Genomic DNA, 27,500 nt, shown 5'->3' with positions numbered 1-27,500 from the left:
CAATTCTAACACGAACTTCATCTTTAAAAGAAAGTTATACAGCAACGTCTACAATTAGCATGGTAAATGAAGGTACATCTAAAATTAGTAGCGTTATGTCCACTAGAAGACTCCCCAGGCATTAATCAAGAACCAATAATTGCATAAATAATCATGAATAAGGTGACCATCTTTGTGATTCTGTACAGATGCGAAAGAACACTTACACCTGTGCGTGATATGTGTTATATTTTCAAAGGGAAAGATAAAAAGTACTATATGTGTGTGAGCGTGTGTACATATGCACCTATAGTATTTGTATATATGTATATATATAAGAAAAAATGCGCACACATACAAGTAAGCGCGTGTGTATGTGTGTGAAGATATATGGTATTTAGATATATATTGATAAGTAATCATACTTTTAGTTATATATACTTTGTGTTCTTACACACCCAAGTTTTCATAATAAAATACGGAGCTTTAAGTATAATCTTTATTGCATTAACTTCGATATCCTTTCCATTTATTGTTCATTTTGTCTCATTCTCTTAGTTGAACACAATGCCCTCAGCGCGCTGACGCTCAGCAATTTCCAAGAGCTCATAGACGTGGGCAGGAAGAGGGTGGGGAGTGGGCAGGATGTTGGACTGGGGCTGGTAGCCGTTCTCGTTGGCGATGAAGTTGACAACAGCCTGGGTGCCGTCCTCAAGGGTGACACTGCATGGAACATATGATAAACATCAACAAAACATTCCCTTTGAAATGTTGCACGGTTTCGTAAAAAAAAAATTACGCCAGACAGGGAATGGGTATGGAGAATATTTCAGGAAGACCCTTAGGACCCTTAGAGTTGTTTTCCTTTCTACTATATTATAATATATAGATGGATGACTTGGAAATCCTTTGGTGGTTTTCCCCGTTCCCAAAAGTTTGAACTACATACGTGTAAGATCCTTCCTGGTTGATCTGACCGGCAGATCCAACAACTCCAGCAACGGCTGTGTTGATGCCGTTGTCGGCTTCCAGGGCGTAGGAGAAGGTGCCGTCTTCGTTGGCTACGCGGTCATCGCGAAGCAGAAGGACTTCCCTCTCCTGGAGCTGAGGGGCGGCAATAGCCACGGCGGCAAGGCAGGCAAGAACAATCTGTAAAAAATAAGCAGTTAAATATAGAAGTGGGTATGTGCGTATATACATGTACACATATGCCCATATTTGTGTACACGTGTGTCTGATTGCACATGGCAAAGAAAATGAGCTTCTACTCACAAGCTTCATGGTGGTTATGTTGTGGGACGATCAAGTATGATAGCAGCTGAAACCAAGACGACCTTTATATACCGTCGCTCTGAGTAAAGGGGCGGGGGCTTAATTTACAACCTGTAGGCGGAGCCAACGGCTAAGTTACCTGGTTACGCGAGGCCGGGCGTCGTGTTACCTGTGGATGTGCCTAAGGCGTACTTTAACCTCGGCTGTACTACGAGGCTGTGAGCGTGTGGAGGAGCATGTAGGAAGTGCTCAACGTTAGCGCACTGAATTGAAACCGATACTGTGGATATATGACTGTCATTTTGCACGAACTGCTTTTGACTGTACATATATATATACATAAACATAGAAATGTTGGCTTTCTTATGATTAACTCGCTAGAAGGTTTGTGAAGAACCTATCGATGACGCTCAGTGTAGAACACACCTATGTTCACTTAAACTTATCTGTCACGTTAACAGCGATTCAGCTCATTGTTTAATGCTCTATCAAAATGCTTCTAGTAATGAATGCTAACATTGGAAAATGTTTAATCTGATACGTTTAAATTTTACTCATGTAAGAAATGTTATTAGTTATTCCTCCATATACAAAGACATAACGCGGTCCTATTTTATCATAATTAAAAAGTAATTATTTAGTATCTCGTCATTTGAAATGTAAAGGAAAAATAACCATACGGATACTTTGACAGTTTTTGATGCGGTTGTAATTCAGACATTGATATACAATTATATGAATGTGTTTAGGACAAAAAAATATATTTACATGACACACAAAGCCGAACGCAGTAATGAGAGAATACACACACATATATTGTATGTAGATATATATGTATGTATGAAGATACATATGTCTGTATATATGTATACATATACATATATCTTTGAGTGTATGTCTGTACGTATGAATGTATATACATGAGGTAAGATACATTCTCGTTCGCAGAGGAAAACTGTTGCTTTTTAACAGAACATTGCTGGCTTTTAGGACAGCTGTGACGTTCATTTTGTTTTCGAGATTGATGCCTATTTAATAATTCATAACTATAATCACTGGACATGAAACTGTTACTTTCAATGTTATAAAGCAGTCTTTGCAATCGCTTTATCATTCTTCCCAATCTCTCTCTTATCCCTTGAAAATTGAAAAGCGTTGTTTCATTAAATTTTTCACTGGGAGAATTTCTATAATAAAGAATGATTACCAATGTGCATATTTCTATGGGTATAATTTAAATGTTTCTTTTTCTTTGATATTTCCCGCAAAGGTCCGAATGCAATGAAAATATAAAGGTAGTTTATAGGTTTTATTACATCAACTTTGATTTCACTTCCACACATACAATTTCCTTAGCAGGTTCATTCTCTTAGTTGAATACGATGCCTTCAGCGCGCTGACGCTCAGCGATTTCCAACAGCTCATAGACGTGGGCAGGAAGAGGGTGGGGAGTGGGCAGGATGTTGGACTGGGGCTGGTAGCCGTTCTCGTTGGCCACGAAGTTGACAACAGCCTGTGTTCCGTCTTCAAGGGTAAGGCTGTAAGGGATATTTGATAAATTATAGTAAAATGTTCCTTTCCGGATATCAAATAGAACCTAACTTCTACGTGAAATTTATCTATTTATCCCGAATACCTGCAAAATATGAAAGTACGTCCTTACGTGAAAGATCCCGCCTGATTGATCTGGCCGGCAGATCCAACAGCTCCTTCAACGGCTGTGTTGATGCCGTTGTCGGCTTCCAGGGCGTAGGAGAAGGAGCCGTCTTCGTTGGCAATTCGGTCGTCGCGAAGAAGGACAACCTCCCTCTCCTGGAGCTGAGGAGCGGCAACAGCCACGGCGACGAGACAAGCAAGTACGATCTGTAAGGAAAAATAATCTTCCTTCGTAACGGCTTCCAATTCCTTCTTAAGGTCATACAAACCATGATAATTCGTAATACTCTTCTATATACATACGTAGCATGTATGTGTGAATATACATCCACATATTCATAATATCTATAGTACATATATCTATATATGGATGCATGTATGACGAATAAGATGCTCTCTACTTACAGTCTTCATGTTGGATGGGTTCGGAGAGACCAATGGTAGCGTCACAGGTCAAGACGACCTTTATATACCTCAGCTCTGAGGAAAGGGGCGGGACCATATTCAGTAACCCAAGGGCGGAGCTTCATCCGACCGGTTACGCAAGGAATAGCATCCCACAACCTAATGGTTACTTATGAGGAGCAGACAATTAAAGAGAATACCTTAATTTCTTGGACACAAGTTCCACTCCATCAATTAAGCAATAAACTAGTTAGAGTTCCCTGTGGGAAGCTTTTGCTAAAGATGGTAAATTACATTCATACTAAAAAGTTATGCGGAATATAATAGCATTGGTACTCCAGTGCTGCACTGATCCTAATGCATCAAAATAAATTAGACAAACATTAACCTTAAGTATATTCAGGACTACTACATTAGTCATTTCTGATATTCATCTACAGAAGTACACTGAATATAATCAAACGATACAGTAAACAAACCTATGCAATATAAAAACTGATTATTGTACGATTAAATTCCTCGAGAAAAGCAAAAGTATTACACTGAAATCATGTTCTGGAACGTAACGTCAATGAAGGAAATTACATACAGGTTATTTGTAATCAGAGTATAAACATAGGATGCAGGTACATTCTTATTTATCCCTTTCTGTCGTTTATCATAGCTGTCCTTTTTTCAACCGTTGAGTCTTTATTTGTTGCTTTTGATTGTTTCTCTCTTTCTCTCTCGCTCTCTCTTTCTCTATTTTTCTCTCTCTCTCTCTCTTTCTCTCTTTCGCTTTCTCTCTCTCTTTCTCTCTTTCTCCCTTTTTTTTATCTTTCTCTCTTTGTCTCTCTCTCTTTCTCTCTTTCTCTTTCTCTCTCTCTTTCTCTCTTTCTTTCTCCCTTTTTTTTCTTTCCGTCTTTCTCTCTTTCTCTTTCTCTCTTTCTCTCCCTTCTCTCTCTCTCTTTCACTCTTTCTCTCTTTCTCTCTCTTTCTCTCTTTCTTTCTTTCTTTCTTTCTTTCTCTCTCTCTCTCTTTCTCTCTCTATCAGTGATTTGCTATTATATCCTTTCTTAATCTTCAATTTTTTTATATCCCTTTTCTGTCTTCGATTTCCTTTCATTGTCATACCTTTCCTTTTTTGCAACCGTCGATTCCTTTTTTTCTCTCGGCGATTCCCTTTTCCTTTCGTTGATCTTTTTATATTATTGATTCCCTTTTTCTGCCATTGATTTGTCATTCTATCATTGAATTATTTTTGGATCATTGATAGCCTTTTTCAATAATTCCTTTTTCGGGCAATGATTTGCTTTCTTATCACTTATTTAATTTTGGATCTTGATTCCCTTTCTTTATCGTCGATTTCCTTTATCGCTTATCTTATGATTCATTATAAATCTAACCACTTAACATGAAACTGTTACTTTCAATAATGTAAAGCAGTCCTTACAATCACTACCTACTTTATCATTTGTCCTAATCTCTCTGTAATTCCTTAAAAATAGAAAAGTGTTGTATCATGAAAGCTTTCAATGAGAGAAATGATTTCTAAATAAATCATTTCAGTAATGAGAGAATACACACACATATATTGTATGTAGATATATATGTATGTATGAAGATACATATGTCTGTATATATGTATACATATACATATATCTTTGAGTGTATGTCTGTACGTATGAATGTATATACATGAGGTAAGATACATTCTCGTTCGCAGAGGAAAACTGTTGCTTTTTAACAGAACATTGCTGGCTTTTAGGACAGCAGTGACGTTCATTTTGTTTTCGAAATTGATGCTTATTTAATAATTCATAACTATAATCACCGGACATGAAACTGTTACTTTCAATGTTATAAAGCAGTCTTTGCAATCGCTTTATCATTCTTCCCAATCTCTCTCTTATCCCTTAAAAATTGAAAAGCGTTGTTTCATTAAATTTTTCACTGGGAGAATTTCTATAATAAAGAATGATTACCAATGTGCATATTTCTATGGGTATAATTTAAATGTTTCTTTTTCTTTGATATTTCCCGCAAAGGTCCGAATGCAATGAAAATATAAAGGTAATTTATAGGTTTTATTACATCAACTTTGATTTCACTTCCACACATAAAATTTCCTTAGCAGTTTCATTCTCTTAGTTGAATACGATGCCTTCAGCGCGCTGACGCTCAGCGATTTCCAACAGCTCATAGACGTGGGCAGGAAGAGGGTGGGGAGTGGGCAGGATGTTGGACTGGGGCTGGTAGCCGTTCTCGTTGGCCACGAAGTTGACAACAGCCTGTGTTCCGTCTTCAAGGGTAAGGCTGTAAGGGATATTTGATAAATTATAGTAAAATGTTTCTTTCCGGATATCAAATAGAACCTAACTTCTACGTGAAATTTATCTATTTATCCCGAATACCTGCAAAATATGAAAGTACGTCCTCACGTGAAAGATCCCGCCTGATTGATCTGGCCGGCAGATCCAACAGCTCCTTCAACGGCTGTGTTGATGCCGTTGTCGGCTTCCAGGGCGTAGGAGAAGGAGCCGTCTTCGTTGGCAATTCGGTCGTCGCGAAGAAGGACAACCTCCCTCTCCTGGAGCTGAGGAGCGGCAACAGCCACGGCGACGAGACAAGCAAGTACGATCTGTAAGGAAAAATAATCTTCCTTCGTAACGGCTTCTAATTCCTTCTTAATGTCATACAAACCATGATAATTCGTAATACTCTTCTATATACATACGTAGCATGTATGTGTGAATATACATCCACATATTCATAATATCTATAGTACATATATGTATATATGGATGCATGTATGACGAATAAGATGCTCTCTACTTACAGTCTTCATGTTGGATGGGTTCGGAGAAACCAATGGTAGCGTCACAGGTCAAGACGACCTTTATATACCTCAGCTCTGAGGAAAGGGGCGGGACCATATTCAGTAACCCAAGGGCGGAGCTTCATCCGACCGGTTACGCAAGGAATAGCATCCCACAACCTAATGGTTACTTATGAGGAGCAGACAATTAAAGAGAATACTTTAATTTCTTGGACACAAGTTCCACTCCATCAATTAAGCAATAAACTAGTTAGAGTTCCCTGTGGGAAGCTTTTGCTAAAGATGGTAAATTACATTAATACTAAAAAGTTATGCGGAATATAATAACATTGGTCCAGTATGGTACTCCAGTGCTGCACTGATCCTAATGCATCAAAATACTATATTCGTTGTACTAGTCACAAATAGATAGGAGAGGCTAACAGATCAATAGTGGTATATATGTTGCTCACAGTCATAGCCGTCGCAATAAGTATAGAGGCGCAAACAAAATGCAGAAGGTAGAGTTAGTCAGCGGAATAGAACTAATTGAAATATGGTCGTCTTGACCTATGATTTAAAGAAATCATGGCATAATGTAACTATGAGAGTAAAGTTAAAAGTATTCGGAATTGAAGGACAGAATTTAAACCTAGATTTAATGAAAAGTCAGACAATGGTTTTAAAGTCAATATGGATTTTATCATCAGGTCTAAGAGGATTTGTTTTACTTCAGTGTATCTTGTTTGTGTTTTTTGTTTTATTTTTCTACCTAGTTTTTTTTTTTTTTTTTTAATTTCTCTTCGTCATTCATAACCTAAAATCTTCGGATGCCTCGTTCTATGGAAATAGACTCATATTTGCTAACAGACATGAAATTGCTTTGAAATCTCTTTCCTGTTTTTTATATATTTTTATCGCTTTACGTGAAACCTGCCACCTCCCTTCATAACACTGTCAAAGTAACAGTTTGGTTGACATTCTCACAACATAATTCAGTTATAATTTTACTCCATACATTAATCCCCCTTATATAATGAAAAAAAAATCAGTGCACGGTCCTCTTCTGTAGCACGCGTGACTCTATGTGTATTGGATTTATAATATAATGAAAAGTATCCCTAGTCAAACGTCATATTCAAATAAAGGACAATATAAATTTGTCGCTAGTAAAGTTATTTTCACATATATTTATTTATTTATTATAATTTTTTTTTTTTTTTAATCCTTAAATTGAATATTGATAAATGTTATAAACTGACGTCAAGAAATGAATTTCAGATTACGGTACACTAATAAAATATGTACCTCCTTGCAAATATGGCTGTTGCTGGACAATGCTGCTGGTCTAGAAAATTAAACACGCTGACAGATATTACTCTCACTTTTTAGTAACATATTGGGTGAAGTTAAAGTCACCAATGATGTTATCAGCATTAGATATTTGATTTATGTTCGTAGTTGTTATGCACTGTGAAGACCTAATTTACATGTTTGTAAGGTAAAATATAGATCTAATGCTTATAAAGCATACCAATATAGATGCTGAAATTAAATAATTCACATCAGTGAATATATTTATTCATTTTTAATAACCAGTATATAGTGAAGAAGCGACATTCTCCAGATAGAGAAAATTATCAGCATGTAAACAAATGAAAGTCGCTCATTGATGAACTCTTGCCAATATTGTGTCTTATTAAGGAAACTACACTTAAATATTACATGATTTCGGGAAAAAAATAAGAAGAAATTCGATATAATGTATCGTAAACTTTATTACGTTGGCTTTCGTTCCCCACCCATACATTTAATGTATTTTTCCATTCTCTTAGTTGAATACGATGCCCGCGGCACGCTGACGCTCGGCGATTTCCAACAGTTCAAAGACGTGGGCAGGAAGAGGGTGGGGAGTGGGCAGGATGTCGGACTGGGGCTGGAAGCCGTTCTCGTTGGCCACGAAGTTGACAACAGCCTGTGTTCCGTCTTCAAGGGTAAGGCTGTAAGGGATATTTGATAAATTATATTAAATGTTCCTTTCCGGATATCAAATAGAACCTAACTTCTACGTGAAATTTATCTATTTGTTATCCCGAATACCTGCAAAATATGATAGTATGTCCTTACGTGTAAGATCCCGCCTGATTGATCTGGCCGGCAGATCCAACAGCTCCTTCAACAGCTGTGTTGATGCCGTTGTCGGCTTCCAGGGCGTAGGAGAAGGAGCCGTCTTCGTTGGCAATTCTGTCGTCGCGAAGAAGGACAACCTCCCTCTCCTGGAGCTGAGGAGCGGCAACAGCTACGGCGACGAGACAAGCAAGTACGATCTGTAAGGAAAAATAATCTTCCTTCGTAACGGCTTCTAATTCCTTCTTAAGGTCATACAAACCATGATAATTCGTAATACTCTTCTATATACATAGGTAGCATGTATGTGTGAATATACATCCACATATTCATAATACCTATAGTACATATATGTATATATGGATGCATGCATGACGAATAAGATGCTCTCTACTTACAGTCTTCATGTTGGATGGGTTCAGAGAGACCAATGGTAGCGTCACAGGTCAAGTCAACCTTTATATACCTCAGCTCTGAGGAAAGGGGCGGGACCATATTCAGTAACCCAAGGGCGGAACTTCATCCGACCGGTTACGCAAGGAATAGCATCCCACAACCTAATGGTTACTTATGAGGAGCAGACAATTAAAGAGAAGACTTTGATTTCTTGGACACAAGTTCCACTCCATCAATTGAGCAATAAACTAGTTAGAGTTCCCTGTGGGAAGCTTTTGCTAAAGATGGTAAATTACATTCATACTAAAAAGTTATGCGGAATATAATAACATTGGTCCAGTATGGTACTCCAGTGCTGCACTGATCCTAATGCATCAAAATACTATATTCGTTGTACTAGTCATAAAGATATAGGAGAGGCTAACAGATCAATAGTGGTATATATGTTGCTCACAGTCATAGCCGTCGCAATAAGCATGGAGGCGCAAACAAAATGCAGAAGGTAGAGTTAGTCAGCGGAATAGAACTAATTGAAATATGGTCGTTTTGACCTATGATTTAAAAAAAATCATGGCATAATGTAACTATGAGAGTAAAGTTAAAAGAATTCGGAATTGAAGGACAGAGTATAAATCTAGATTTAACGGTTTTAAAGTCAATATGGATTTTATCATCAGATCTAAGAGGATTTGTCTCACTTCAGTGTATCTTGTTTGTGTTTCTTTTTTCTACCTAGTTTTTTTTTTTTTTTTTTTTTCTCTTTGTCATTCATAACCTAAACTTTTCGGATGCCTCGTTCTGTGGAAATAGACTCATATTTGTTAACAGACATGAAATTGCTTTGAAATCTCTTTCCTATTTTTTATATATTTTTATCGCTTTACGTGAAACCTGCCACCTCCCTTCATAACACTGTCAAAGTAACAGTTTGGTTGACATTCTCACAACATAATTCAGTTATAATTTTACTCCATACATTAATCCCCCTTATATAATGAAAAAACAAATCAGTGCACGGTCCTCTTGTGTAACACGCGTGACTCTATGTGTATTGGATTTATAGTAAAGTGATAAATATCCCTAGTCAAACAGCATATTCAAATAAAGGATAATAAAAAAAAATCGCTAATAAAATTATTTTCATATATATATATTTTTTGTTTTTTTGAATCCTTAAATTAAATTTTGATAAATGTTGTATACTGACGTCAAGGGAGGAATTTCAGATTACGGTACACTAATAAAATATGTACCTCCTTGCAAATATGGCTGTTGTTAGACAATGCTGCTGGTCTAGAAAATTCAACCACGCTGACAGATATTATTCTTACTTTTTTAGTAACATATTGGGTGAAGTTAAAGTCACCAATGATTTTAGCAGTATTAGATATTTGATTTATGTTCGTAGTTATTAGGCACTGTGAAGACTTAATTTACATGTTTGTAAGGTAAAATATAGATCTAATGCTTGTAAATCATACCAGTATAGATGCTGAAATTACATAATTCACATCAGTGAATATATTTAGTCATTTTTAATAACCGGTATATTAATGAAGAAGAGACATTCTCCAGATAGAGAAAATTATCAGCATGTAAACAAATGAAAGTCGCTTATTGAGGAACTCTTGCCAATACTGTGTCTTAATAAGGAAACTACACTTAAAGATTCCATGCTTTCGGATAAAATGAAGAAATTCGATATAAGGTATCGTAAAGTTTATTACGTCGGCTTCGTTCCCCACCCATACATTTAATTTACTTTTCCATTCTCTTAGTTGAATACGATGCCCGCGGCACGCTGACGCTCGGCGATTTCCAACAGTTCAAAGACGTGGGCAGGAAGAGGGTGGGGAGTGGGCAGGATGTCGGACTGGGGCTGGAAGCCGTTCTCGTTGGCGATGAAGGTGACCACAGCCTGGGTGCCATCCGCAAGGGTATAGCTGTAAGGAAAAGAGAACAGACATTAACAGTTACATCGGGGAATGTAGTTGTGTATGCACTTACATGAAAACAAAAACAACAAAAAAAAAAAAATACAATAAAATAACTAAGGACTTTTAAGCTGTTTTCAAAAGCCATCATGTATATTTAATATGGTGGAGGTAATGCACAAATCATTTCTCCAGATTGCCGACTGCATTTTACAAGTGTACGACCTGCAAGTTTTTCTGTTCGCATATGTTTTCCTTACTTGACACATTTATCCATTATTTGTCCCAGATAATTGCAAATAATTTGATAGCATATCCTTACGTGTAAGATCCCGCCTGGTTGATCTGACCAGCTGATCCGACGACTCCTTCAACGGCTGTGTTGATGCCGTTGTCGGCTTCCACGGCATAGGAAAAGGTGCCGTCTTCGTTGGCTACGCGGTCATCACGAAGGAGGGCGACCACTCGGTCCTCGAACTGAGGAGTGGCAACAGCCACGGCGGCAAGGCAGGCAAGAACGATCTGCAAATAAGATATATCAATCTTTACTTCACATATACACAAATGTCAAGTACTCAAACATACATAGCAAATGGTACATCTGTACATATGCATGCATACACAAAAGTTTTCATGAAATCCCTGTACTCACAAGCTTCATATTGTTTAATCGAGAGAGACCGGGAGATCAGTGGTAGCATCACACGTCAAAGACGACCTTTATATACCTCTACTCTGAAGGAAGGGGGAGGAGCCATATCCAACAAGTTTTGGACGGAGCCTTTACCGACCACAAGGTAGAGCTTCTCATTACCTGCATTTATGCCTAACGGTCACTACTCGGAGAACAAAATCTCCAGTGACACGAAAAGGGAGAACTTATTCTTTGCAAATATATTAACCAAAAACTCTTCCTTTAATCCTCCTTATCAAATGTATTTTGTATACTGTACATGAGCTAAAATTGTATTGAGAAGTATTAGATGATCTGTATCTCTCGTAAGTTCATTATGTCGCCAGCTATCTAGTATATTATGTACTATACTAGTATCACTTTTTTCCATATTCACCCCATAAATAAGGTTACTTGTAGATGATCTAATATATCAGACAAGCATTAACCTTAAATATATTCAGGACTTCTACATTAGTCATTTCTGATATTCATCTACAGAAGTACACTGAATATAATCAAACGATACAGTAAACAAACCTATGCAATATAAAAACTGATTATTGTACAACTAAATTCCTCGAGAAAAGCAAAAGTAATATAGTGAAATCATGTTCTGGAAAGTAACGTCAATGAAGGATCTTACATACAGGTTATTTGTAATCACAGTATAAACATAGGATGCAGGTACATTCTCATTTATCCCTTTCTGTCTTTTATCATAGCTGTCCTTTTTTCAACCGTTGAGTCTTTATTTGTTGCTTTTGATTGTTTCTCTCTTTCTCTTTCTCTTTCTCTTTCTCTCTCTCTCTCTCTCTCTCTTTCTCTCTTTCGCTTTCTCTCTCTCTTTCTCCCTTTTTTTCTCTCTCTTTCTCTCTTTCTCTCTCTTTCTCTCTTTCTCTTTCTCTCTCTCTTTCTCTCTTTCTTTCTCCCTTTTTTTCTCTTTCTCTCTTTCTCTTTCTCTCTCTCTTTCTCTCTCTTTCTCTCTCTCTCTCTCTCTCTCTTTCTCTCTCTCTTTCTCTCTTTCTTTTTTTTATCTCTCTCTCTTTCTCTCTCTATCAGTGATTTGCTATTATATCCTTTCTTAATCTTTAATTTTTTTATATCCCTTTTCTGTCTTCGATTTCCTTTCTTTGTCATACCTTTCCTTTTTTTGCAACCGTTGATTCCTTTTTTTCTCTCGGCGATTCCCTTTTCCTTTCGTTGATCTTTTTATATTATTGATTCCCTTTTTCTGCCATTGATTTGTTATTCTATCATTGAATTATTTTTGGATCATTGATAGCCTTTTTTAATAGTTCCTTTTTCGGGCAATGATTTGCTTTCTTATCACTTATTTGATTTTGGATCTTGATTCCCTTTCTTTATCGTTGATTTCCTTTATCGCTTATCTTATGATTCATTATAAATCTAACCACTTGACATGAAACTGTTACTTTCAATAATGTAAAGCAGTCCTTACAATCACTACCTACTTTATTATTTGTCCTAATCTCTCTGTAATTCCTTAAAAATAGAAAAGTGTTGTATCATGAAAGCTTTCAATGAGAGAAATGATTTCTAAATAAATCATTTCAGTAATGAGAGAATACACACACATATATTGTATGTAGATATATATGTATGTATGAAGATACATATGTCTGTATATATGTATACATATACATATATCTTTGAGTGTATGTCTGTACGTATGAATGTATATACATGAGGTAAGATACATTCTCGTTCGCAGAGGAAAACTGTTGCTTTTTAACAGAACATTGCTGGCTTTTAGGACAGCAGTGACGTTCATTTTGTTTTCGAAATTGATGCTTATTTAATAATTCATAACTATAATCACTGGACATGAAACTGTTACTTTCAATGTTATAAAGCAGTCTTTGCAATCGCTTTATCATTCTTCCCAATCTCTCTCTTATCCCTTAAACATTGAAAAGCGTTGTTTCATTAAATTTTTCACTGGGAGAATTTCTATAATAAAGAATGATTACCAATGTGCATATTTCTATAGGTATAATTTAAATGTTTCTTTTTCTTTGATATTTCCCGCAAAGGTCCGAATGCAATGAAAATATAAAGGTAATTTATAGGTTTTATTACATCAACTTTGATTTCACTTCCACACATACAATTTCCTTAGCAGGTTCATTCTCTTAGTTGAATACGATGCCTTCAGCGCGCTGACGCTCAGCGATTTCCAACAGCTCATAGACGTGGGCAGGAAGAGGGTGGGGAGTGGGCAGGATGTTGGACTGGGGCTGGTAGCCGTTCTCGTTGGCCACGAAGTTGACAACAGCCTGTGTTCCGTCTTCAAGGGTAAGGCTGTAAGGGATATTTGATAAATTATAGTAAAATGTTCCTTTCCGGATATCAAATAGAACCTAACTTCTACGTGAAATTTATCTATTTATCCCGAATACCTGCAAAATATGAAAGTACGTCCTTACGTGAAAGATCCCGCCTGATTGATCTGGCCGGCAGATCCAACAGCTCCTTCAACGGCTGTGTTGATGCCGTTGTCGGCTTCCAGGGCGTAGGAGAAGGAGCCGTCTTCGTTGGCAATTCGGTCGTCGCGAAGAAGGACAACCTCCCTCTCCTGGAGCTGAGGAGCGGCAACAGCCACGGCGATGAGACAAGCAAGTACGATCTGTAAGGAAAAATAATCTTCCTTCGTAACGGCTTCATATTCCTTCTTAAGGTCATACAAACCATGATAATTCGTAATACTCTTCTATATACATACGTAGCATGTATGTGTGAATATACATCCACATATTCATAATATCTATAGTACATATATGTATATATGGATGCATGTATGACGAATAAGATGCTCTCTACTTACAGTCTTCATGTTGGATGGGTTCAGAGAGACCAATGGTAGCGTCACAGGTCAAGACGACCTTTATATACCTCAGCTCTGAGGAAAGGGGCGGGACCATATTCAGTAACCCAAGGGCGGAGCTTCATCCGACCGGTTACGCAAGGAATAGCATCCCACAACCTAATGGTTACTTATGAGGAGCAGACAATTAAAGAGAATACCTTAATTTCTTGGACACAAGTTCCACTCCATCAATTAAGCAATAAACTAGTTAGAGTTCCCTGTGGGAAGCTTTTGCTAAAGATGGTAAATTACATTCATACTAAAAAGTTATGCGGAATATAATAGCATTGGTACTCCAGTGCTGCACTGATCCTAATGCATCAAAATAAATTAGACAAGCATTAACCTTAAGTATATTCAGGACTACTACATTAGTCATTTCTGATATTCATCTACAGAAGTACACTGAATATAATCAAACGATACAGTAAACAAACCTATGCAATATAAAAACTGATTATTGTACGATTAAATTCCTCGAGAAAAGCAAAAGTATTACACTGAAATCATGTTCTGGAACGTAACGTCAATGAAGGAAATTACATACAGGTTATTTGTAATCAGAGTATAAACATAGGATGCAGGTACATTCTTATTTATCCCTTTCTGTCGTTTATCATAGCTGTCCTTTTTTCAACCGTTGAGTCTTTATTTGTTGCTTTTGATTGTTTCTCTCTCGCTCTCTCTTTCTCTATTTCTCTCTCTTTCTCTCTTTCTCTCTTTCGCTTTCTCTCTCTCTTTCTCTTTCTCCCTTTTTTTCTCTTTCTCTCTTTGTCTCTCTCTCTCTTTCTCTCTTTCTCTTTCTCTCTCTCTTTCTCTCTTTCTTTCTCCCTTTTTTTTCTTTCCGTCTTTCTCTCTTTCTCTTTCTCTTTCTCTCCCTTCTCTCTCTCTCTTTCACTCTTTCTCTCTTTCTCTCTCTTTCTCTCTTTCTCGCTCTTTCTCTCTTTCTTTCTTTCTTTCTTTCTTTCTCTCTTTCTCTCTCTCTTTCTCTCTTTCTTTCTTTCTTTCTCTCTCTCTCTATCTTTTTCTCTCTATCAGTGATTTGCTATTATATCCTTCCTTAATCTTTAAATTTTTGATATCCCTTTTCTGTCTTCGATTTCCTTTCTTTGTCATACCTTTCCTTTTTTGCAACCGTTGATTCCTTTTTTTCTCTCGGCGATTCCCTTTTCCTTTCGTTGATCTTTTTATATTATTGATTCCCTTGTTCTGCCATTGATTTGTTATTCTATCATTGAATTATTTTTGGATCATTGATAGCCTTTTTTAATAATTCCTTTTTCGGGCAATGATTTGCTTTCTTATCACTTATTTAATTTTGGATCTTGATTCCCTTTCTTATCTTATGATTCATTATAAATCTAACCACTTGACATGAAACTGTTACTTTCAATAATGTAAAGCAGTCCTTACAATCACTACCTACTTTATCATTTGTCCTAATCTCTCTGTAATTCCTTAAAAATAGAAAAGTGTTGTATCATGAAAGCTTTCAATGAGAGAAATGATTTCTAAATAAATCATTTCAGTAATGAGAGAATACACACACATATATTGTATGTAGATATATATGTATGTATGAAGATACATATGTCTGTATATATGTATACATATACATATATCTTTGAGTGTATGTCTGTACGTATGAATGTATATACATGAGGTAAGATACATTCTCGTTCGCAGAGGAAAACTGTTGCTTTTTAACAGAACATTGCTGGCTTTTAGGACAGCAGTGACGTTCATTTTGTTTTCGAAATTGATGCTTATTTAATAATTCATAACTATAATCACTGGACATGAAACTGTTACTTTCAATGTTATAAAGCAGTCTTTGCAATCGCTTTATCATTCTTCCCAATCTCTCTCTTATCCCTTAAACATTGAAAAGCGTTGTTTCATTAAATTTTTCACTGGGAGAATTTCTATAATAAAGAATGATTACCAATGCGCATATTTCTATGGGTATAATTTAAATGTTTCTTTTTCTTTGATATTTCCCGCAAAGGTCCGAATGCAATGAAAATATAAAGGTAATTTATAGGTTTTATTACATCAACTTTGATTTCACTTCCACACATACAATTTCCTTAGCAGGTTCATTCTCTTAGTTGAATACGATGCCTTCAGCGCGCTGACGCTCAGCGATTTCCAACAGCTCATAGACGTGGGCAGGAAGAGGGTGGGGAGTGGGCAGGATGTTGGACTGGGGCTGGTAGCCGTTCTCGTTGGCGACGAAGTTGACAACAGCCTGTGTTCCGTCTTCAAGGGTAAGGCTGTAAGGGATGTTTGATAAATTATAGTAAAATGTTCCTTTCCGGATATAAAATAGAACCTAACTTCTACGTGAAATTTATCTATTTATCCCGAATACCTGCAAAATATGAAAGTACGTCCTTACGTGAAAGATCCCGCCTGATTGATCTGGCCGGCAGATCCAACAGCTCCTTCAACGGCTGTGTTGATGCCGTTGTCGGCTTCCAGGGCGTAGGAGAAGGAGCCGTCTTCGTTGGCAATTCGGTCGTCGCGAAGAAGGACAACCTCCCTCTCCTGGAGCTGAGGAGCGGCAACAGCCACGGCGACGAGACAAGCAAGTACGATCTGTAAGGAAAAATAATCTTCCTTCGTAACGGCTTCTAATTCCTTCTTAAGGTCATACAAACCATGATAATTCGTAATACTCTTCTATATACATACGTAGCATGTATGTGTGAATATACATCCACATATTCATAATACCTATAGTACATATATGTATATATGGATGCATGTATGACGAATAAGATGCTCTCTACTTACAGTCTTCATGTTGGATGGGGTCGGAGACACAATGGTAGCGTCACAGGTCAAGACGACCTTTATATACCTCAGCTCTGAGGAAAGGGGCGGGACCATATTCAGTAACCCAAGGGCGGAGCTTCATCCGACCGGTTACGCAAGGAATAGCATCCCACAACCTAATGGTTACTTATGAGGAGCAGACAATTAAAGAGAATACCTTAATTTCTTGGACACAAGTTCCACTCCATCAATTAAGCAATAAACTAGTTAGAGTTCCCTGTGGGAAGCTTTTGCTAAAGAAGGTAAATTACATTCATACTAAAAAGTTATGCGGAATATAATAACATTGGTCCAGTATGGTACTCCAGTGCTGCACTGATCCTAATGCATCAAAATACTATATTCGTTGTACTAGTCACAAATAGATAGGAGAGGCTAACAGATCAATAGTGGTATATATGTTGCTCACAGTCATAGCCGTCGCAATAAGCATAGAGGCGCAAACAAAATGCAGAAGGTAGAGTTAGTCAGCTGAATAGAACTAATTGAAATATGGTCGTCTTGACCTATGATTTAAAAAAAATAATGGCATAATGTAACTATGAGAGTAAAGTTAAAAGTATTCGGAATTGAAGGACAGAGTATAAATCTAGATTTAACGGTTTTAAAGTCAATATGGATTTTATCATCAGATCTAAGAGTATTTGTCTCACTTCAGTGTATCCTGTTTGTGTTTCTTTTTTCTACCTATTTTTTTTTTTTTTTTTTTTTTCTCTCTTTGTCATTCATAACCTAAACTTTTCGGATGCCTCGTTCTGTGGAAATAGACTCATATTTGTTAGCAGACATGAAATTGCTTTGAAATCTCTTTCCTATTTTTTATATCTTTGTATCGCTTTACGTGAAACCTGCCACCTCCCTTCATAGCACAGTCAAAGTAACAGTTTGGTTGACATTCTCACAACATAATTCAGTTATAATTTTACTCCATACTTTAATCCCCCTTATATAATGAAAAATCAAATCAGTGCACGGTCCTCTTGTGTAACACGCGTGACTCTATGTGTATTGGATTTAAAGTAAAGTGATAAATATCCCTAGTCAAACAGCATATTCAAATAAAGGATAATAAAAAAATTTCGCTAATAAAATTATTTTCATATATATATATTTTTTGTTTTTTTGAATCCTTAAATTAAATTTTGATAAATGTTGTATACTGACGTCAAGGGAGGAATTTCAGATTACGGTACACTAATAAAATATGTACCTCCTTGCAAATATGGCTGTTGTTAGACAATGCTGCTGGTCTAGAAAATTCAACCACGCTGACAGATATTATTCTTACTTTTTTAGTAACATATATGGTGAAGTTAAAGTCACCAATGATTTTAGCAGTATTAGATATTTGATTTATGTTCGTAGTTATTAGGCACTGTGAAGACTTAATTTACATGTTTGTAAGGTAAAATATAGATCTAATGCTTGTAAATCATACCAGTATAGATGCTGAAATTACATAATTCACATCAGTGAATATATTTAGTCATTTTTAATAACCGGTATATAATGAAGAAGAGACATTCTCCAGATAGAGAAAATTATCAGCATGTAAACAAATGAAAGTCGCTCATTGATGAACTCTTGCCAATACTGTGTCTTAATAAGGAAACTACACTTAAAGATTCCATGCTTTCGGATAAAATGAAGAAATTCCATATAAGGTATCGTAAAGTTTATTACGTCGGCTTTCGTTCCCCACCCATACATTTAATTTATTTTTCCATTCTCTTAGTTGAATACGATGCCCGCGGCACGCTGACGCTCGGCGATTTCCAACAGTTCAAAGACGTGGGCAGGAAGAGGGTGGGGAGTGGGCAGGATGTCGGACTGGGGCTGGAAGCCGTTCTCGTTGGCGATGAAGGTGACCACAGCCTGGGTGCCATCCGCAAGGGTATAGCTGTAAGGAAAAGAGAACAGACATTAACAGTTACTTCGGGGAATGTAGTTGTGTATGCACTTACATGAAAAAAAATAAATAAATAAATAAATAAAAAAAAAAACAATAAAATAACTAAGGACTTTCAAGCTGTTTTCAAAAGCCATCATGTATATTTAATATGGTGGAGGTAATGCACAAATCATTTCTCCAGATTGCCGACTGCATTTTACAAGTGTACGACCTGCAAGTTTTTCTGTTCGCATATGTTTTCCTTACTTGACACATTTATCCATTATTTGTCCCAGATAATTGCAAATAATTTGATAGCATATCCTTACGTGTAAGATCCCGCCTGGTTGATCTGACCAGCTGATCCGACGACTCCTTCAACGGCTGTGTTGATGCCGTTGTCGGCTTCCACGGCATAGGAGAAGGTGCCATCTTCGTTGGCTACGCGGTCATCGCGAAGGAGGGCGACCACTCGGTCCTCGAACTGAGGAGTGGCAACAGCCACGGCGGCAAGGCAGGCAAGAACGATCTGCAAATAAAATATATCAATCTTTACTTCACATATACACAAATGTCAAGTACTCAAACATACATAGCAAATGGTACATCTGTACATATGCATGCATACACAAAAGTTTTCATGAAATCCCTGTACTCACAAGCTTCATATTGTTTAATCGAGAGAGACCGGGAGATCAGTGGTAGCATCACACGTCAAAGACGACCTTTATATACCTCTACTCTGAAGGAAGGGGGAGGAGCCATATCCAACAAGTTTTGGACGGAGCCTTTACCGACCACAAGGTAGAGCTTCTCATTACCTGCATTTATGCCTAACGGTCACTACTCGGAGAACAAAATCTCCAGTGACACGAAAAGGGAGAACTTATTTTTTGCAAATATATTAACCAAAAACTCTTCCTTTAATCCTCCTTATCAAATGTATTTTGTATACTGTACATGAGCTAAAATTGTATTGAGAAGTATTAGATGATCTGTATATCTCGTAAGTTCATTATGTCGCCAGCTATCTAGTATATTATGTACTATACTAGTATCACTTTTTTTTCCATATTCACCACCCCATAAATAACCTTAAGTATATTCAGGACTACTACATTAGTCATTTCTGATATTCATCTACAGAAGTACATTGAATATAATCAAACGATACAGTAAACAAACCTATGCAATATAAAAACTGATTATTGTACAACTAAATTCCTCGAGAAAAGCAAAAGTGATATAGTGATATGTTCTGGAACGTAACGTCAATGAAGGATCTTACATACAGGTTATTTGTAATCACAGTATAAACATAGGATGCAGGTACATTCTCATTTATCCCTTTCTGTCTTTTATCATAGCTGTCCTTTTTTCAACCGTTGAGTCATTATTTGTTGCTTTTGATTGCTTCTCTCTCTCTCCTCCTCTTTCTCTTTCTCTTTCTCTCTCTCTCTTTCTCTCTCTCTCTCTTTCTCTCTTTCTCTTTCTCTCTTTCTCTTTCTCTTTCTCTCTTTCTTTCTCTCTCTCTTTTTTTTATCTCTCTCTCTTTCTCTCTTTCTCTTTCTTTCTCTTTCTTTCTCTTTCTCTCTCTCTTTCTCTCTTCCTCTCTCTCTCTCTTTCTTTCTCTCTTTCTCTCTTTCTCTCTTTCTCGTTTTCTCTATCTCCTTCTCTCTCTCTTTCTCTCTCTCTCTCTCTCTTTCTCTCTCTATCAGTGATTTGCTATTCTATCCTTTCTTAATCTTTAAATTTTTTATATCCCTTTTCTGTCTTCGGTTTCCTTTCTCTGTCATACCTTTCCTATTTGCAACCGTTGATTCCTTTTTTCTTTCGGCGATTCCCTTTTCATTTCGCTGATCTTTATCTATAATTTTCGGGCATTGATTTGTTATTATATCATTGAATTATTTTTGGATCATTGATAGCCTTTTTCAATAATTCCTTTTTTTCGGGCATTGATTTGCTTTCTTATCACTTATTTAATTTTGGATCTTGATTCCCCTTCTTTATCGTTGATTTCTTTTATCGCCGGTTTCTCTTTTCTATCGTTGATTTCCCTTTTCTCTTTGATTGCCTTTTGTATTGTTGCTTATCCCTTTTATTCTATCACTGATTTCCTTTTATTCTGATTACCTTTTTTCTATTACCACCCGTGAACTATCGTTTACATTATTATCATAATGGGCAGAGAGGTAGTGAAACATTAGTAAATATCAAATGCAATGAAAAAAAAACAACACTTATATTACCCAACATTTTTTATTATAACTCCATACCCTTGACAACTGAATGATGTTCAGGTTAACGGAAATGTGAAAGTGCCTTGCACTTTTTTTATTTGTCTATACCATTTATTCCGGTATGCAGTCTGATGATCCATTACCTTGCCTAAACATACTAGTTATTATCGTACAGCGGATCAGTTACTAAAGAGTTTCATTGCTAGCACTATTGCCCTGCATCTGTACATTAGGTTTATTTGCTGTTCCGATAAGTGTTGAGATAACTCATATATTACATCTTATACTAGTCAAGATGAAAAGGAAAACATATAATGTTTTTAATTCGTTGCAACAGTATGAATCACTTCCCTCACGAACAATGCTTCCGGACAGAATAAAAATAACAATTTCAGTCGTAAACTTTATTGTATCAACTTTCATTTCACTCCCATCCATTTAATCTGCTACCCTAAGTCACTCATTAGTTAAACACGATGCCCGCAGCACGCTGACGCTCGGCGATTTCTAACAGCTCAAAGACGTGGGCAGGAAGAGGGTGGGGAGTGGGCAAGATGTTGGACTGGGGCTGGAAGCCGTTCTCGTTGGCCTCGAAAGTGACAACAGCCAGGGTACCGTCCGTAAGGGTATAGCTGTAAGGATAATAAAATGTTCATTTTCTCTAGCAAATTAATGGGGCAACGTTATCTTGATGCCCGATAAAGAAAATTTAAATAATAAAAGATTACGTGAATGTCTGATCAGTAAATCATTTGCAGGTTTTATCACTACTTGCGTGTAAGATCCCTGCTGGTTTATCTGGCCGGCAGATCCAACAACTCCTTCAACGGCTGTGTTGATGCCGTTGTCGGCTTCCACGGCATAGAAGAAGGTGCCATCTTCGTTGGCTACGCGGTCATCACGAAGGAGGGCGACTACTCGGTCCCCGAACTGAGGAGTGGCAACAGCCACGGCGGCAAGGCAGGCAAGAACGATCTGGAAATAGAATTTTATCTAATTCAGCTTCCATTTCTATGCGCATTTGGCAAATATACGGATTTAAAGAATGTATAATACAGTATACTAAAGTATACTATGTATGTATTTATAACTCCCTCTACTCACAATCTTCATGTTGCCTGTGTGAGGGAGACCAGTGGTAACACCATAGGTTAAGACGACCTTTATATTTTTTACTCTGAGGAAAGGGGCGGGGCCATGTCCAACCAAGTATGGGCGGACCCTCAATCGTTTACGTATGTATCTCTTAAGGTGACTCTTCAAAGGAAAGCTCGGAAGTTAAATATAAATTTCCTAACAAATATTGCATGTTAATTAGAACATATATATACATATATATGGATAGATATGGACATATAATATGCATGTTTGATATATATATATATATATATATATATATATATATATATATTGTATAAGCATATATGTACATATATACATGTACTTGTTTATATTTATCATATATTTGCTACCTTATTTTGATATTAATATTCTATTTTTGATTTTTTATTCATTTGTTCAAATACCATTGACCAGAAGGGTCTTTGTCACGTTTACAACATCACATTTAACTGCATTAACTCCATCTCCCTGCAAGTGAAATATTCTTAGTATTAAGAATCTGATCACCTCTTTGTTTTGATATTTATCCATATTCAAACTGAAGAATACCAAATATATGTCTTGCTCTTATTTCCTGAACTTTAATTTTATTACGGCCTATATCACAAGCCATGCCTTTTTATTTGTTATTTCATACGATCGATCATTTGTTATCATAATTAAAATGTACTTATTCAATATCTAGTCATTTGACATGTGAAGGAAAATAATCACACGGGTACTTTAAGTTTTTGATGCGGATGTAATTCAGACATTAATATATGAATATGTTTAGGACAAAAATAATATTTACGCACACAGCCGAACGCAGCAATTAGGGAATGCACACACACATATACATATTTTGTATGTATGTTAATATATATGTATGTAGATACATGTGTATGTAGATATATATGTATATAGTTTTATATATATATATACATATGTTTGTGCGTGTCTTTACATATGAATGTGTATATACATACGGTAAGATACATTCTCGTTGAAAACTGTTTCCTTTTAACAGAACATTGCTGGCTCTTAGGACATATAACGTTTATATTGTTTTCGAAACTGATGCTCATTTTATGATTAATTATAAATCTAACCACCTGACATGAAACTGTTATTTTCAATACTATAAAGCAGTCTGTACAATTACTACCTACTTTATCATTTGTCCTAATCTCTCTGTAATCCCTTAAAAATAGAAAAGTGTTGTATCATGAAAGCTTTCAGTGAGAAAAATAATTTCCAAAAAGATGTGCATATTTGTATAAATATAATTTACATGTTTCTTTTTCTTTGATATTTCCCGCCAAGGTCCGAATGCAATGAAAATGTAAAGGTAATTTGTAGGCTTTATTACATCAACTTTGATTTCACTTCCACACATACAATTTCCTTAGCAGTTTCATTCTCTTAGTTGAACACGATGCCTTCAGCGCGCTGACGCTCAGCGATTTCCAACAGCTCATAGACGTGGGCAGGAAGAGGGTGGGGAGTGGGCAGGATGTTGGACTGGGGCTGGAAGCCGTTCTCGTTGGCCACGAAGGTGACAACAGCCTGGGTTCCGTCTTCAAGGGTAAGGCTGTAAGGGTTATTTGATAAATTTTAGTAAAATGTTCCTTTCTGGGTGTCAATTAGAACCTAACTTCAACTTGACACATTTATCAATTTGTTATCCCGGATTACTGAAAAAAGAGATGATAGCCCGTTCGTACGTGTAAGATCCCGCCTGATTGATCTGGCCGGCAGATCCAACAGCTCCTTCAACGGCTGTGTTAATGCCGTTGTCGGCTTCCAGGGCGTAGGAGAAGGAGCCGTCTTCGTTGGCAATTCGGTCATCGCGAAGAAGGACAACCTCCCTCTCCTGGAGCTGAGGGGCGGCAACAGCCACGGCGATGAGGCAAGCAAGAACGATCTGTGAAGAAAAAGAATTTGCCCTCATAACAGCTTCTAATTCCTTTCAGTCTTAAAAATCATGGTAACTCGTAATAATCTTGTACATACATATATAGCATATATGTCTATAGACATCCATATACACATACAGTACATATATATATGAATGTATGTATGATGAACAAGTTACAATCTCTACTTACAGTTTTCATGTTGGATGGGTTCGGAGAGACCAATGGTAGCATCACAGGTCAAGACAACCTTTATATACCTCAGCTCTGAGGAAAGGGGCGGGACCATTCAGCAACTCAAGGGCGGAGCTTCATGCGACCGGTTACGCAAGGAACAGCATCATACTACCCGTACTTCTACTTAATGATCACTTCTCATAGAAAGACAATTAAAAGAAGACTTGAATTTCTTGGACACAAGTCAAGTTCCACTGAATCAATTAAGCATTAAACTAGTTAGAATTCACTATGGGAAGCTTTTACCAAAGATTTCATATGTTAAATCGCATTCATACATCATAGTTATGTGGAATATAATTATTTCTATAGTATTTAGATTTTGATGGTATTAAAACTAGTATTAGTAGTAGGAGTAAGTGTGATATTAGTAGGTTCACTTCCAATTTATTTCATTTGTCCAGTATAATTATGCTGAACTGATGCTAATGCATCAAATACTATATTCGTTATACCAGTCATATATAGATGATAGAGGCTAGCAGCTCATTAGTGGTAGATGTGTTATAACCATAACCGTCGCGATAATCATAGAGGCGCAAACAAATAGCACAGGATACAGTTAGTCAGCGGAACTGAACTAAATGAGATATGGTCTAAGGCCATGATTTAAAGAAATCGTTGCATAATGTAACTATAAGAGTCAAGTTAAAAGTATTTAGAATTGACGGGCACTGAATATAAGCTCCAAATTAAGTGACAGAAAAGCCCTCAAGACACAAACTAGAGTTATTGAAAAGTGAGACAGCCGTTTCGAAGTTAACATGGGTTATACATCACTTTTCAATGCATCTAATTTGTGGACTTTTTCTAACTATAGTTCTTTCTATTTGCCATTCATAACCTTAAGTCTCCCTCGTTCTGTGGAAATATACTATCATATTTGCTAAAAGTTTTGAAAGTGCTTGAAATCTCTATTTCCTATTTTTGATATTTCTTTTATCGCTTTTCGTCAAATCAGCCACCCCTTCATATCACGTATTGGACTAACAGTATAATGATAAATATCCCTAGCCATGCGGGATATTGAAATAATGGACCATATTAATTTGTCTCTAATAAAAAAAATTGTCATATATATTAATGTCTGCTGAATCCATAAATCAAAGTTTGATAGATGTAGGAAATTGACATCACATTTCAGTAAATATTTTTCATTTTTATATAACCAGTATATACTACAGACGCAACATTCTCCAGATCTAGATAGAAAAAATCATCAGCATGTAAACAATTGAAAGTCGTTTATTTCTTGTCAGTGTTGTGCCTTGATAAGGAAACTGCATATAGATGCGATGTTTTCGGACAAAATGAAATTTGATACAAGTATTATCGTAAACTTTATTACGTCGGCTTTCATTTCCCACCCATACATTTAATCATTTTTCCCATTCCCCTAGTTGAATACGATGCCCGCAGCACGCTGACGCTCGGCGATTTCCAACAGCTCAAAGACGTGGGCAGGAAGAGGGTGGGGAGTGGGCAGGATGTCGGACTGGGGCTGGAAGCCGTTCTCGTTGGCGATGAAGGTGACCACAGCCTGAGTGCCGTCCGCTAGGGTATAGCTGTAAGGAACAGAGAACAAACATTAATAATTACATTACGGGGGGGGGGGGGGTACAGTTGTGTATGCATTTAAGAGAAAACTAGGCTGTTTTCAAAAGCCACCGTGTATATTCAGTGTGTTCCAGATAATGCACAAATCATTTCTCCAGATAACCGACTGCAGATTACGAGTTTTTCTGTTCGCAAATGTTATCCTTACTTGACTCATTTATCCATTAGTTATCCCGGATAATTACAAATAATTTGATAGCATATCCTTACGTGTAAGATCCCGCCTGGTTGATCTGACCAGCTGATCCAACGACGCCTTCAACGGCTGTGTTAATGCCGTTGTCGGCTTCCACGGCATAGGAGAAGGTGCCGTCTTCGTTGGCTACGCGGTCATCGCGAAGGAGGGAGACCACTCGGTCCTCGAACTGAGGAGTGGCAACAGCCACGGCGGCAAGGCAGGCAAAAACGATCTGCAAATAAAATATGTTAATCTTTACTTCACAAATACAGAAATGCATTGCTTATGCGCTACCCCCGTGCGTCAAGTACACAAACACACATGTAGCAAATAGTACATGTGTATGTATACATGCATACGCAGGTGTTTCCATGAAATCCCTGTACTCACAAGCTTCATATTGTCTATTCGAGTGAGACCGGAAGATCAGTGGTAGCATCACACGTCAAAGACGACCTTTATATACCTCTGCTCTGAAGGAAGGGGGCGGAGCCATATCCAACAAGCTTTGGGCGGAGCCTTTACCGACCGCAAGGTAGAGCATCTTATTACCTGCATCTATGCCTAATGGTCACTACTCGGAGAACAGAATCTCCAGTGACACGAAAAGGGAGAACTTATTTCTTGTTAAATATATTAACCAAAACACTCTTTCTTTAATCCTCCTCATATATATATATATATATATATTTTATAATATGCATGGGCTAAAATTGCATTGGGAAGTATTAGATGATCTGTACAGCAAATAACCTACTTAAAAAATAAAAGATATATTCTGCAGTCCATAACCTCCTAAGCTGGGGTTCTCGAAACCCCTTGATCTTTTTTCATCATGTGGTTTCCCTTTTCTATCATTGATTTATTTTTATAATGACATTCTTTATCTATCATTTATTTCCGTTTTCTATCAACGATTCCCTTTTTTTGTCATGGACTTTTTGTCATTGATTTATCTATTCTTATGTCTTTTATATTGTTTCTATCAAAACAAAAATACGTTGCTGTCTTTGATTTGTTTTTTTCCATTGTTTTTTTTTTTTTCATAAATGATTTCCTTTATTACAACTGCTTTTCTTTTTCTACCATTGATTTCTTCACGAAGATTCTTCCGGACAGAATAAGAGCAATTTTAATCGTAAACTTTATTGTATCGACTTCCAATTCCTTTGCCACCTCAAGTCATTCACTAGTTGAACACGATGCCCGCAGCGCGCTGACGCTCGGCGATTTCCAACAGCTCAAAGACGTGGGCAGGAAGAGGATTGGGAGTGGGCAAGATGTTGGACTGAGGCTGGAAGCCGTTCTCGTTGGCCTCGAAAGTGACAACAGCCAGGGTACCGT

General features: G+C 37.0%; 11 protein-coding genes across 11 annotated transcripts in view; all 11 read right to left on the bottom strand.

Moving 5' to 3' along the window:
* Positions 1–464: 464 nt before the first annotated feature.
* Positions 465–1,308, bottom strand: LOC125031890 (cuticle protein AMP1B-like). The gene is made up of 3 exons (XM_047622887.1): positions 1,252–1,308; positions 929–1,128; positions 465–702 (listed from the first exon to the last, which is right to left on the bottom strand). Exons 1-3 carry the CDS (start codon positions 1,258–1,260, stop codon positions 534–536), a joined length of 378 nt encoding a protein of 125 aa, XP_047478843.1. The 5' UTR covers positions 1,261–1,308; the 3' UTR covers positions 465–533.
* A 1,238-nt stretch (positions 1,309–2,546) lies between these two features.
* LOC125031915 (cuticle protein AMP1B-like) lies at positions 2,547–3,343 on the bottom strand. The gene is made up of 3 exons (XM_047622923.1): positions 3,313–3,343; positions 2,915–3,114; positions 2,547–2,789 (listed from the first exon to the last, which is right to left on the bottom strand). Exons 1-3 carry the CDS (start codon positions 3,319–3,321, stop codon positions 2,621–2,623), a joined length of 378 nt encoding a protein of 125 aa, XP_047478879.1. The 5' UTR covers positions 3,322–3,343; the 3' UTR covers positions 2,547–2,620.
* Positions 3,344–5,364: 2,021 nt separating this feature from the next.
* LOC125031826 (cuticle protein AMP1B-like) lies at positions 5,365–6,150 on the bottom strand. Its single transcript, XM_047622783.1, has 3 exons — positions 6,131–6,150; positions 5,733–5,932; positions 5,365–5,607 (listed from the first exon to the last, which is right to left on the bottom strand). Exons 1-3 carry the CDS (start codon positions 6,137–6,139, stop codon positions 5,439–5,441), a joined length of 378 nt encoding a protein of 125 aa, XP_047478739.1. The 5' UTR covers positions 6,140–6,150; the 3' UTR covers positions 5,365–5,438.
* A 1,719-nt stretch (positions 6,151–7,869) lies between these two features.
* Positions 7,870–8,649, bottom strand: LOC125031825 (cuticle protein AMP1A-like). The gene is made up of 3 exons (XM_047622782.1): positions 8,635–8,649; positions 8,237–8,436; positions 7,870–8,109 (listed from the first exon to the last, which is right to left on the bottom strand). Exons 1-3 carry the CDS (start codon positions 8,641–8,643, stop codon positions 7,941–7,943), a joined length of 378 nt encoding a protein of 125 aa, XP_047478738.1. The 5' UTR covers positions 8,644–8,649; the 3' UTR covers positions 7,870–7,940.
* Positions 8,650–10,336: 1,687 nt separating this feature from the next.
* On the bottom strand, positions 10,337–11,290 carry LOC125031824 (cuticle protein AMP1A-like). Its single transcript, XM_047622780.1, has 3 exons — positions 11,219–11,290; positions 10,889–11,088; positions 10,337–10,575 (listed from the first exon to the last, which is right to left on the bottom strand). Exons 1-3 carry the CDS (start codon positions 11,225–11,227, stop codon positions 10,407–10,409), a joined length of 378 nt encoding a protein of 125 aa, XP_047478736.1. The 5' UTR covers positions 11,228–11,290; the 3' UTR covers positions 10,337–10,406.
* Positions 11,291–13,321: 2,031 nt separating this feature from the next.
* LOC125031610 lies at positions 13,322–14,184 on the bottom strand. The gene is made up of 3 exons (XM_047622494.1): positions 14,084–14,184; positions 13,690–13,889; positions 13,322–13,564 (listed from the first exon to the last, which is right to left on the bottom strand). The coding sequence occupies exons 1-3, from the start codon at positions 14,182–14,184 to the stop codon at positions 13,356–13,358; spliced, it is 510 nt and encodes a 169-aa protein (XP_047478450.1). The 3' UTR covers positions 13,322–13,355.
* A 1,978-nt stretch (positions 14,185–16,162) lies between these two features.
* Positions 16,163–16,948, bottom strand: LOC125031922 (cuticle protein AMP1B-like). The gene is made up of 3 exons (XM_047622930.1): positions 16,929–16,948; positions 16,531–16,730; positions 16,163–16,405 (listed from the first exon to the last, which is right to left on the bottom strand). The coding sequence occupies exons 1-3, from the start codon at positions 16,935–16,937 to the stop codon at positions 16,237–16,239; spliced, it is 378 nt and encodes a 125-aa protein (XP_047478886.1). The 5' UTR covers positions 16,938–16,948; the 3' UTR covers positions 16,163–16,236.
* Positions 16,949–18,630: 1,682 nt separating this feature from the next.
* Positions 18,631–19,537, bottom strand: LOC125031931 (cuticle protein AMP1A-like). Its single transcript, XM_047622941.1, has 3 exons — positions 19,521–19,537; positions 19,191–19,390; positions 18,631–18,870 (listed from the first exon to the last, which is right to left on the bottom strand). The coding sequence occupies exons 1-3, from the start codon at positions 19,527–19,529 to the stop codon at positions 18,702–18,704; spliced, it is 378 nt and encodes a 125-aa protein (XP_047478897.1). The 5' UTR covers positions 19,530–19,537; the 3' UTR covers positions 18,631–18,701.
* Positions 19,538–23,556: 4,019 nt separating this feature from the next.
* Positions 23,557–24,336, bottom strand: LOC125031917 (cuticle protein AMP1A-like). Its single transcript, XM_047622925.1, has 3 exons — positions 24,317–24,336; positions 23,933–24,132; positions 23,557–23,799 (listed from the first exon to the last, which is right to left on the bottom strand). The coding sequence occupies exons 1-3, from the start codon at positions 24,323–24,325 to the stop codon at positions 23,631–23,633; spliced, it is 378 nt and encodes a 125-aa protein (XP_047478881.1). The 5' UTR covers positions 24,326–24,336; the 3' UTR covers positions 23,557–23,630.
* A 1,352-nt stretch (positions 24,337–25,688) lies between these two features.
* LOC125031388 (cuticle protein AMP1A-like) lies at positions 25,689–26,563 on the bottom strand. The gene is made up of 3 exons (XM_047622098.1): positions 26,547–26,563; positions 26,189–26,388; positions 25,689–25,926 (listed from the first exon to the last, which is right to left on the bottom strand). Exons 1-3 carry the CDS (start codon positions 26,553–26,555, stop codon positions 25,758–25,760), a joined length of 378 nt encoding a protein of 125 aa, XP_047478054.1. The 5' UTR covers positions 26,556–26,563; the 3' UTR covers positions 25,689–25,757.
* Positions 26,564–27,345: 782 nt separating this feature from the next.
* Positions 27,346–27,500, bottom strand: part of LOC125031609 — a 2,148-nt gene continuing 1,993 nt past the window's right edge. The window contains exon 5 of the mRNA XM_047622493.1: positions 27,346–27,500. This exon is cut by the window's right edge and continues 14 nt beyond it. Within this exon, the coding sequence (XP_047478449.1) occupies positions 27,346–27,500 (155 nt within the window).

This window comes from Penaeus chinensis, chromosome 13 (assembly GCF_019202785.1).
Source record: "Penaeus chinensis breed Huanghai No. 1 chromosome 13, ASM1920278v2, whole genome shotgun sequence".
Classification (NCBI taxonomy): Eukaryota; Metazoa; Arthropoda; class Malacostraca; order Decapoda; family Penaeidae; genus Penaeus; species Penaeus chinensis.
This window is presented reverse-complemented; position numbering and strand designations above follow the sequence as displayed.